The sequence below is a fragment of the Cucumis melo genome, chromosome 6 (genome assembly GCF_025177605.1).
Source record: "Cucumis melo cultivar AY chromosome 6, USDA_Cmelo_AY_1.0, whole genome shotgun sequence".
Lineage (NCBI taxonomy): Eukaryota > Viridiplantae > Streptophyta > Magnoliopsida > Cucurbitales > Cucurbitaceae > Cucumis > Cucumis melo.
In genome coordinates, this window is record NC_066862.1 from 31,303,264 (window position 1) to 31,314,391 (window position 11,128).

An 11,128-nucleotide genomic window follows, 5' to 3' on the forward strand; every position below is an offset into this window, starting at 1 on the left:
AACCTTATGGCCTTTGTTACACGGACCGTAAATAGTTTACAATTTTGTTACATTTATGTAAGTTTCCCTTACATTTTCTTTAAATAATTATATTTCAACAAATATAATTATCTTTTCCTTTCACATAATAATTATATATATATTTCCACATATACATATAATTATCAAATCTCCAATAAACTTTCCACTCTACAATTTAATTAAATAACATCCATAATTATTTAATTTTAAAAAATTCAGAACTTTACTTAAACCTCTTAACATCCATTTAATCAAAATCTCAAATGCAAAAACCTCTAATTAATTAAATATTCATTCAACAAATATTTAATTAATTTCAATCCTCACAAATATTAAATAATTCTCATTAAATGAATTCAAAATAACGTCCAATAAATTAATCTAATTAAATAAAATTAAGATAATTAACTCCAAAATTATCTTAATTTTGGAAGCGTTACAAGAGTTTTCGATGGTTTTGGGTCTCGATACCAGAGGCAACATCCAACACATGGGTCTCTTAGTTTCTTGGCATTTTGTCGATGGTAAAGTCGGATTTGGCGGTAAAATTACAGATTGCATATGTTTTTTTATGTAGATATCTATAATTTGTATCTTGATATTGCTCTTAATAAAATCTTTCCAAGGTGGCTCTCAAAGTGCATGTAGACCGAATTGGTCGAACCACTATATATCTTTATGTCATTTATTCTTTTATCGCTTATTTTGTGATTACCTAGCTATTGCGTTCTGGTTGGTTTGACATTATGTTCCAGAAATTCATAACAATTTTATTCTCGAATGTCTGTATTTAACAAATGATTTCTAAAGTTTCTTTCCAATTTTGAACCATTAATTTTTTAAATTTTATTTATTTATTTATTAAAATTTTTGATAGACTCTTATGCTAATTTTTTCCTATATACGAATATTACTTTTCTACATCTTAATTATGATATTGACTTAGGAGAACACAACGTCTTTTCTACATAGTAAATAAAACTTAGTCCTTTATTTCTCAAAATACAAATTTATAATCGTTGTAACGTGGAGGTCAAATACTTTTTCTGTAAATTTTAGCATCAATGAATTACTAATAAAATAAATGAACAAAATATGTACCTAGAATCAAACAAAGCCATAATTATAATAATAATAACTTTTTTATTCAAGGTTTTGGACGATAGAGATAAAGTTTAGCAACCAAAACAATATAGAAATTCAAGTACAAAAGTAAACCTATCAATGGTGGATGAAATAAATATAAATTAATTTTTAAGAAACTCTATAACCCAAAGATTAGATACAAAACATTGGAATATGAGATGTTTAAACCCAGCTTTGGTTGCTAGGGTCTTAAATTCATCTCTAGTTCTTTCCTTTCCTCCTGGATTTTGAGTCATCATCAGCACATCACCTTGGGCTATTGATTTTGTTACGGTTGTGGTTTCAGGTTCAGTTGGAAACACACACTCTACTATGATTACCTTTCCATCATCCGGAATTGCATTGTAGCAATTTTTCAACAACTTTAGACAATGATCGTCACTCCAATCATGTAGGATCCACTATAATAACAGTAAAGTAAAAGAATTTTGTCATTTCAAGTACGACTTGGTACATAAATTAAAATACTATTTGTACCATCTTAAATGTTGATGATTTCAAAATGGTTAGAGTGACTCGTATCTCTCAACTATGAGGTTAATTATTATTGGATAAATTACAAATTCGATCTCTAGCTATGTTTAGAGAAGGTTAGAGTTCGATTTCTATGATTTTAAAAATTACATTCTTTTAATATAAAACCTTATGAATAGTCTCTCTGATTCGACAAAATATTAAAAATAATCCCTACCATATGAACTATTTATTTATGAATGTTTTATCAAATCATAAATATACTAAATTCTAATTTCTCCGAACTCTAACACTCTCTATCCAACAATTATTCGATATAAATGGGCGATGAGAATTTTTTACAAATGGAACCAAAAGCTTAGCACACTTCTTAAAAAACACTTTTTACATAAATCAATCAAAATACAAGTGAGTTTTTAAAAAACACTTTTTTTTTTTACATAAATCAATCAATCAAAATTAAGCACATCAACAATTATTACAATTATTTTAATACAATAATTTTCAAAGTTTTACAGAGTTAAAAGAAATTGGATTAAATTGTAGGTTAGGTTGTAATTAAAACAATTGTGAAAGCAAGGTTTATCGTAATTTACAATATTTAAGATCTTAATTGTAGAATTTTTATAAGTTTTATAAGAAAAATCAAAAGTGATTGCAAAAAAATGATACAAATAATTAAAACAAAACTAACCTTCATGAAAATGGCATCTCCATTTGGAACATTCTCAAACATGTCTCCTCCCACATGTTCTACACCTGCCGAATCATAATCAAAATTAAACTTTGTAATCACCATATGCTAATTTCTTTTTAATTAATTCACATTATTCCCATCTTTCAAAATGAGCAAAAATATGTATTAATCAATCAAATTCAAATATATATGAACAAAAAACGGATTAGACCAAACTGTAAATATCTAATTCGATTTTGAGATAACAATCTAGCGATATGGTTTGACTATTATCTATAATTAACGACAAAAACATCAAATTAATCAATCTATAGAGACTACTAGAACATTATCAAAACTTTTAAAAATTAAATATAATTCAATTTAAACTACTTACCATGATAAGAAGGTGCGTCACGAATGACATGAGGTAGGTCGAAATTGATGCCTTTGATAGAAGGATAGGTAGAAGTAATGATTTGAAGGGTGACCCCAAGTCCACCACCAACATCAACTAATTGCTTGATGTTTGCAAAACCTTTGTATGATTTGACAATTTCTTTTATGGACATTGTAGTGTGATTTATCATTCCAATATTGAATACTTGGTTGAATCTTGGATCCAAACTAGGGTATTCAAATGCATGAACTCCGCCATGAGCTCGGTCGAAAGGAACTCCTCCTTCGATAACTGCATTCTTTAACTCACTCCTGCAATTTTTAAAAACTCAAGGTTCTGTTTGGTTCATTGTCCAAATTTTGTTCTCTCTAATAAAAACCTTTTTCAGATTCTGTTATCTAAGTAGTGTAATTTTGATTAACAAGATTATTAAGTTTTCTAATTTGTATCCATAATTTGAATTTAAAATTTAAAATGTAGAACTATTGTATGTCATGTTATAAATCCAATTCAATTATTTCACAATTAAAATATGTATCATATAATGTATTATAAGTTAAATAAAGTTAAATTCCAAGCTCGGTCTCTATATGGGTTGGATAAAGTTAATTTGTTCACGTGTCTTTATATTTTAGAATTTAAGTTCTGTTTGATTACCATTTTCATTTTTTAATTTGTTTTCTATTTTTGAAAATTAAGTTTATTTACTCTTCATTTCTTACAATGATTTACATCTTTCTTAAGTACAATGATTAAATTCTTAGCTAAATTTAAAAAACACAAACCAAGTTTTTAAAAGTACTTTTTAGTTGTCAAAATTCGGTTTAATTTTTAAAACCATTGATAAAAAGAATATGACAAAGGAAGAAATTTAGAGATAAAAGTAATATATAGGTTTAATTTTAAAAAAATTAATAATAGAAAAAATGGTTACCAAATGAAGTCTTAGTTTCTATGATTTGATATAACTTCATATATAGTCCCTATGATTTATTAAATCCTCCTGAGTAGCCCATAGGTACCGCTTATTATGAAGTTTTCATCAAACCTAATGAGATTAATTTTAATTATAACTCATGAGAATTTTAACTTAGTCCAAACCTTAGGGTCCAAAGTTTCAAATTTTAATAGAAGTTATAGAATATATTACAAAACAATAAATAATAAATATACATTTTTTTAACATAAAACATGTTCATAAATAAATTAATAATAATTTAATGTCAACTAATACTTAATGGATAACTACAAATAGTTTATGATTATTTACTACAATTCAATTTTTGAATTGTCTGCATATGAGAACATAAAATGCAAATTTGTTTTCACTTTTAACATTAACTACCTAACATGCTTTAATTAGTTTTTTTTCTTCTAAAAATATTTAATTTTCTTCTTTCAAAATTTTCCCTATCTTAATTCTTTTTTGTTTTTAAAATTTTTCTTTAGTTTCTTACGGTATCTTTCTCAAGTTTTTCAATCTAAAATTAAAATTCCTATTAAAAAATCCCTATAAAGTTTCTTTATGCAACTTTTTTTATTACTTTTTTTTTTCTCAAACATTACACAAAACTGAAAAAAAAATAATTTCACTAAAAATATTCATTCTATAGCGAAAGACTGCAATGGACTATTATTCGATAGAATTTGCATTATTTTATTATGTTTATAAATATTATTAATTTATTTTATTATATTTAAAAATCTTCATATGTGTAATATTCTCAACTCTCCATATTTATCACTTTCCTCGAAAGAAAAAAACCCTCGATCTAAAATTTTCATCTCTCCTACGAGTTAGAAAACTTTTCTTTTTACCCTGTTTTTCTCACATTTTTCTCTCTAATTAGCTTTTAGTATTTTTCTTGAACTTTCTTTTTTAATTTCAAAATTAAATATCTCCTCCTATGACTGAAATTTTTTTCGCTCTATTTTGTGCCATTTAGCTCTCTAATTTCTCAAACATAGCTGTGTTATATAATTTCTCACTAATATAACGTATCTCTCTGTATATTTTATATCTTCCATTCCTAATAGTTTTATTTCTATGAAAAGAGGAAAATTAATATTAAAAAATATAAAGGAATTAAGAGAGCAAACCAGCTTTGGAGAAAGACTTTGTCTTGAATCAACGATAAAATAGGACCCAACGAGACCCCATCTTCATTTCGAACATAATATTTAGAAATTGGCGTAAGGCTATAAAACCTTTGCACATTCCCATCTTCATCGGACGCTATAGAGCATCCCACCACCGAGTGGCTTGCCAAAAGCCTCAACATCCGATCAATCATCGACGCTGCATAGGGGTTTGTCGTGGTTATCTCAGCCGTTATCTCTGCTGGAGAGAGCTCCCTGTCCCCAGCCTTTGCCAAGATCTCGAACACACCGAGCTCAAACACTGCTTGGAGTGTCATTGGTAGGACTGATAAGGTAACGAGCTCTGCTGCATTAGCGTAATTTTGTTGTTCAACGGCGGTGTCGTTGTCGGAGGAAGCCATTTCTAGCCGGAGGTGTGGCAATCTTTTTTGATGGGATGGGGATGGAGCAAATGGGGCAGTGGAGAAAGGAAAAAGAGAATGATTTTGGTGGGTTGATTGTTTTGTATTTTTATAAGAAGAAGGCAAGAAGAAGATGAGAAATTAGAAAATACTAGAAATGGAGACATTATTCAATTCTTAATTTTGTTTTCAATCATTCCAAATTTTCTACTAGGTCATTAAATTATTGTTTCATTACTATATGATTTAATTCATAAAATTCAACCAGCACGCACCAACTAAAGCTAATTCCATGATTAACCAAATTCACTTTTCAAAAGTATAGCATGTTCTTGTGTGAAAAGTCTGAACACATGTTTTGAAAAATTGCATTAAATTATTACCGAGTTTGATTACTATTGGTTTTTATTTTTTTTTGTCATGTTTATGTTTTCTAAATGTGGATCTTTGTGATATTCAATTGGTTTTTTTATTTTAAAAAAATTTCTCTAACCATGGCGTGACAATCGGTGTCCTTGACTAGGGTTAATTTTGTACTAAGAAAGGAATTAACACAAGTTTCTTCTGCGGTATGATTATATTTCGAAATAAAGTTTTAACAATATTTTAATTAATAAAAATAATAATGATAAGCAAAAACTAAACTTAAGTTCAAGAGTCGTTTGTGTTTAGGAAAAGTGTAAACAGCACCTTACGACACCCGTTTAGAAAGAAGTATCCAAAGTTTTATCTCTTGAATTGAAATCATTGTTTAAATAAAATTTGTTTCGAGAAACTAAGACTTTTAAACAATGTTTTATACTGTATTTCTCCAATATTTAGAGTTGTAATTTCATAAAATAATCGAAAAAAATTCATCAATTAGGGCATGCATTCATTTTAATCTTTCTTTAAGATGTCTTCAAGAATTCGACAAAATATTATCATTTTAATTTTTTAATAGAAATTTTAAAAAAATTAACCAAACTCATTTTTCTTGAAATTGAATCTACATCTTTCAAAATTATGATCCTCCCCTCCAAGAATTTTGTAAAGTCAACTAGAAATTTTATGTTAAAACTTTTTAAAAGATAAATGTCATAGATAAACTTTTTTTTTTCTATAAAGAAAAAGATTAGAAAAATCTTTACACCAACAAACATGCGTAGTTTAAAATTAAACTAATAAAAAGACAAAAAGTAACTATTAAAGAGATTATCATAATATACTTAAAAGTTAATGGTGAATTGGCATAACTTTTTCAATCTTCTAATCCTATAAATTGCTATATACAAAAATAAAATAAAAACATAAATAAATAAACAAACAAAGAAACAAAAAAGTAGATGGTTGAGTGGAATGTGGTGCAGCCCACCGAATGCACTTGGTCCTTCCACTTACCTAAAAGTAATGATTAAATTTAAAAAAAAAAAAAAAAATTTTGTGGGATGGATGATTCATCTATTCATTTAATAATAATAATAATAATAATACTAAAATCTTATTTTAGTTAGTAAACTTTTAGTTATATATATATATATATACTTGCCCACTGAACAGATTTCAAAACAACATTATTTTCGTTATTTGCTTTCCGACAGAAGTATTTTGATAATAAAATTTACAAACAACATTATTAAAATAAAACTTCCCGAAGTTTTATATTTTAAAGTCATGCTATATTTGTCTTCTTTTCTTTTTCTCTTTTCATTTATTTTTTACACTCCTTTTTTTTTAATTCTTTTTAGATTTAGAATGTAACTGTTATTTTTAATTCTTTTTAGATTTAGAATGTAACTGTTAAATAAGAAATTTTAGAATCAATTACTAAAATAATTGTACTTGGGATTAACTAAAATTGAAATGTGTCCCAAATTAAATTTAAAGATAAATTGGACAATTTTAATGATTTCATATGCCTTTATTATGACAATTAGATCAAATTAATTATTTTGGTTCAATTAAATATTATTTACTTGGGCTAAAATTCAATTAAGCCAAAAAAATAAGCTTAATTTAGTCTAAAATTAAATATGACACAAATACATGTGATTGAGCTCATGCCTATGGTCCATAAACCAGACTAGGCTCAAGTAAAGGCCACCAGCGAACTCTATAAATAGAGAGTTCTTTCTTTCATTTTGTGGGGAGAAATTTTTTTTGACTTCATACAGTCTAGAGAGAATTGTACCTAGAGATAGAACACTCCTCAACTCCTGAAGACGAACTTCCAACTTGACTTCAAGAACACCTCCTCCTTTGAATATACAAGCTTTCTTCCATACTTCAACTTCAAGAACATCCTCATCTTCCATATTCCAACTTCAAGAACATTCTCAAAGATTGAAGCTCCTTTAAAGATACAAGCTTTTTTCAAAGACTCCAATTTCAAGAACACCCTCAAAGATTGAAGCTCATTTGAAGATACAAACTTTCTTCCAAGACTCCAAGAACATCATGTGCTTCGTTTCTTCAAATCAAGCGTAAGCATTCAGTCGAGAGAGAATCAAAGGATCAAATTCTAGAGATCGAACCACATCGCATCAAATCAATGTAAATACAACATCAACACAAGTTCAACTCCACAAATCAAATTTCTCTGAAAATCTTGTGTGACTTTTTTAAAATTAACGGTGAGATGTTACATTCGCTGTGTAAGTTCATGTTAAAGGATAGTTATAGGATAAATTTATTTATGTTTTACAAAATATAAACATCAACTAAATGTTTATGAATGTAATTTTTCAAACAATTTGTATTTTTGAAAAACATTCGTTTTAAGTAATTCTACTAAAGTCAACCACTTTTCAATAAGTTCTTCCTTAACTATGATGCCTCCAAATCAAGCAATTAAAAATGTTTGTCCATAAACGTTAATTAATTTAAAGATATCTATAGGCCTTGAAAAAAAAGGAAAAGAAAAGACTTTCACGAATAAAAATTCAATCAATTAAATCCAACATGACCATATGCATTTAACGATATTTCCAAATTCTTTTATGAAATGCTATTTTGGGCCGCACGCCCAAATCTTAATGTAGGTTCTAAGTCTCTATTACTTTAAAAACAATTCAAAGTCATATACAACTTCTAAAGTTATTCCACTTAATTAAGAAAAATAACAAACTAAAAATTTTATGATCATGCCAAATTCAAATATATTGTATTTTGTTAGGAAATGTGGTTCATCTTTCCTACCAGCAAAAGCGTTTTTACAAAATTAGTCACTTTTAACCTTGCATGACATGAAGTGTGCAATAATAGGTGACAACACTCATGATCTTCGGCGACAACGGTCCTGTGATGGTTGATTGCAACAAGCAACATCAATCGAAGAAATGACTTAGCTTACCTACGATGGTTGGTAGCCTCGTTAATGAGTGTGCAATGGTTGACGATAAGTCTTGGTTAGTGGGTTTAGTTTGTAGGTTGCGGTCAATGAGTTTGTTGATTGAAAAGTTCTTTACACAATAAGACTACCCGATATGCGATGATATGCGATAAGGACAAAGCTATGCGATTGATAGTTTTGAAAGTTCTATGCGATAGAGTTATCGAATTATATGAGTTATGTGATATTGATAATGACTATGCGATAGTATTAGCTATGCGAAATACTAGAACATCTCATCGCACATGTTAACATCCTAGACTAGATGGTCAAGCAAGATAAGATATAATAAATGACATTCAGAAAACATATACTACGATTTCTCTCCCAAAATTCTCTTTCAGTGTTTCGAGCAATAGAGTGTCGACTTTGAGTGTTTAGAATTCCGATTAGTTTCAGTGCAAGACTAATTGAAGAATAAGGTTGTTTTATCCTAGGGACAGTGAGACAACAAATTTATTTGCACAAAATAGCAGAGTCGTGAAACATCTTAAAGAGAGCGAGATCCGTGACTCAGTCATTTCCTAACCAGTTTTTGTTTTGCAGATTGTGTTTTAACCAGGCGCTTTTAACCAGGCGTTTTGATCACTAGGCATCTTGATCAGTTGGAGTTCTCATCAATTGGCAAGGTGACCAATAGGCGAGATCAATTGGCGAGGTAATCAGTAGGCGACCTGATCAGGCAAGATATCGGTATCTTAGACGAGATACAAGGCAAGGATATACATGTTCTGTCTAAGCGATCTATCTAGGCGTGAAAGCTTCTCAACTTACTATTCCTTTTTGGTGAAGTGCAACGATAGGGTCTCACACAAAGAAGAAAAAGATAGGGGATTGCATGCACCACTGTTGAGTTTGACAACTTAAGATAATTGTTTTTTCTCAAACATCTAACCCAAACTTATTTATAAATGTTTCTCCAATGAGAAGGATATTATTGGAATGGTATTTTTAAAAAAATTGGATTTGAAAAATGCATTTTCTTTTAAACCTTTTTTTAAGACTCTTGAAAAGAAAATAACATGTATTTGGTAACTTTTTTTTAAGGGAAACTTACATAAATGTAACAAAGTTGTAAACTATTTACGGCCCGTGTAACAAAGGCGACAAGGTTTGCCATTTTTTAAATATTCCAGATTGGCCCTTCAATCTTTCTATTCTTCCTCGCGATTCGTCTTCCTCCTGTTATTTCGTCTTCTCGTCTTCTCCTGCGATTTCATCTTTCTTCTTTTCTGCGATTTCTTTCCATCATCTTTCTTATTGTTCAATTCTTTATTTACGTCATTTAATCTTTCCATCGTTTTTCTTCTTTTCTTCTTCGTTTTTTTTTCGTTTCGATTTCTTTCCATCGTCTTTCTACTTTGCTGCGATTTCTTTCCATCGTCTTTCTTCTTTTTTTCTTTTACGCGTTTTCATTTGGTAACCAAATCTAAACGACCGTGTACAACAAAATAGCAAAATCTAAAAGATCAAGAATCTTGAAAAAAAATCATTTAGATTGGAGTAGCCAAATGTAAACGATCGTGTAAAAAAAATAAAAGATTGTTTATAAAGAATCTTGAAAAAAATCATTTAGATTGGAGTAGCCAAATGTAAACAATCGTTTTAAAAAATAAACGATCGTGTAAAAACAATAAAATATCATGTATAAAAAATCTTGAAAAAAATCATTTGGACTAGAGTAGACAAATGTAAACGATCGTGTAAAAAAAGTAAATGATCGTGTAAATAAATCTAACGATCGTGTACCAAAAGAATTCAAAAAAATCGTGTACCAATTTTTTTTTAAATTATTTAGATTTGGGTGCCCAAATCTAAACGGTCGTGTAACAAAATTAAACGATGGAATTGAAAAGATAAATTGTAGCTATATCTAAACGATCGCGTATAAATTTTAGTCATATCTAAACAATCACCTTGTAGCCATATTTAAACGATCGGTATAAATTATAGTCATATCTAAAGAATCTCATACATATTGAACTATATCTAAACGATCGTGTATATATTGAACCATATCTAGAAGATCGCGTATATATTGAACCATATCTAAACGATCGCGTATAAATCGCAAATATATTACGAGCGCATTATTGACGGTGTGGTTAACGAGGCATTTTTGGTATTTTACACGGTGGGCTTCTGGGCTTTTTCCGTTTTTGGAATTGTTCTATAGAGTATAAATATTTTGCCGCTTTTTTATATTTTTGAAAAGACCCCTTTTTTTAAAAGGGTTTTTAGGTAAAAGTTTGTTTGATTTGTTATATACTAAAAATATTTTTATTAATTTTAAATTACAATTTAAAATTTGTATATGGTGATTACTTTCATTCATATTAATAGTGTTTAATTGTTGAGAATCACTGGTGCTATGACTACCTCGAGCGAAAGGATTATGTTGTAATTTGAAAAAGTTATATAGACGATTCAAATATATCTTCACGCTTTCAACTATATACTTAAATATTGTAAAGACAATAATTTAAGTACTTTAACTTGTACCAAAGATCAATCAACATAGCCATAAAGATCAACTTATT

The 11,128-nt window shown here is 28.6% G+C and overlaps 1 protein-coding gene and 1 long non-coding RNA gene across 2 annotated transcripts; both read right to left on the reverse strand.

The window, feature by feature from the left end:
• Positions 1 to 1,144: 1,144 nt before the first annotated feature.
• LOC103491014 (caffeic acid 3-O-methyltransferase-like) lies at positions 1,145 to 6,694 on the reverse strand. The gene is made up of 4 exons (XM_008450796.3): positions 4,818 to 6,694; positions 2,715 to 3,028; positions 2,336 to 2,400; positions 1,145 to 1,568 (listed from the first exon to the last, which is right to left on the reverse strand). Exons 1-4 carry the CDS (start codon positions 5,216 to 5,218, stop codon positions 1,269 to 1,271), a joined length of 1,080 nt encoding a protein of 359 aa, XP_008449018.1. The 5' UTR covers positions 5,219 to 6,694; the 3' UTR covers positions 1,145 to 1,268.
• A 485-nt stretch (positions 6,695 to 7,179) lies between these two features.
• On the reverse strand, positions 7,180 to 10,095 carry LOC127149980 (uncharacterized). Its single transcript, XR_007821900.1, has 2 exons — positions 9,118 to 10,095; positions 7,180 to 7,667 (listed from the first exon to the last, which is right to left on the reverse strand). It is a non-coding gene; the product is annotated as an uncharacterized LOC127149980 (long non-coding RNA).
• Between the last annotated feature and the right edge of the window lie 1,033 nt (positions 10,096 to 11,128).

Coding starts and splice junctions, on each gene's coding strand:
- LOC103491014 (XM_008450796.3), bottom strand. CDS start 5,218: ATGGCTTCCTCCGACAACGACACCGCCGTTGAACAACAAAATTACGCT. Junction 2,401..2,714: donor TGACGCACCTTCTTATCATG/GTAAGTAGTTTA, acceptor ATGATTCGGCAG/GTGTAGAACATGTGGGAGGA. Junction 1,569..2,335: donor GAGATGCCATTTTCATGAAG/GTTAGTTTTGTT, acceptor CTGTTATTATAG/TGGATCCTACATGATTGGAG.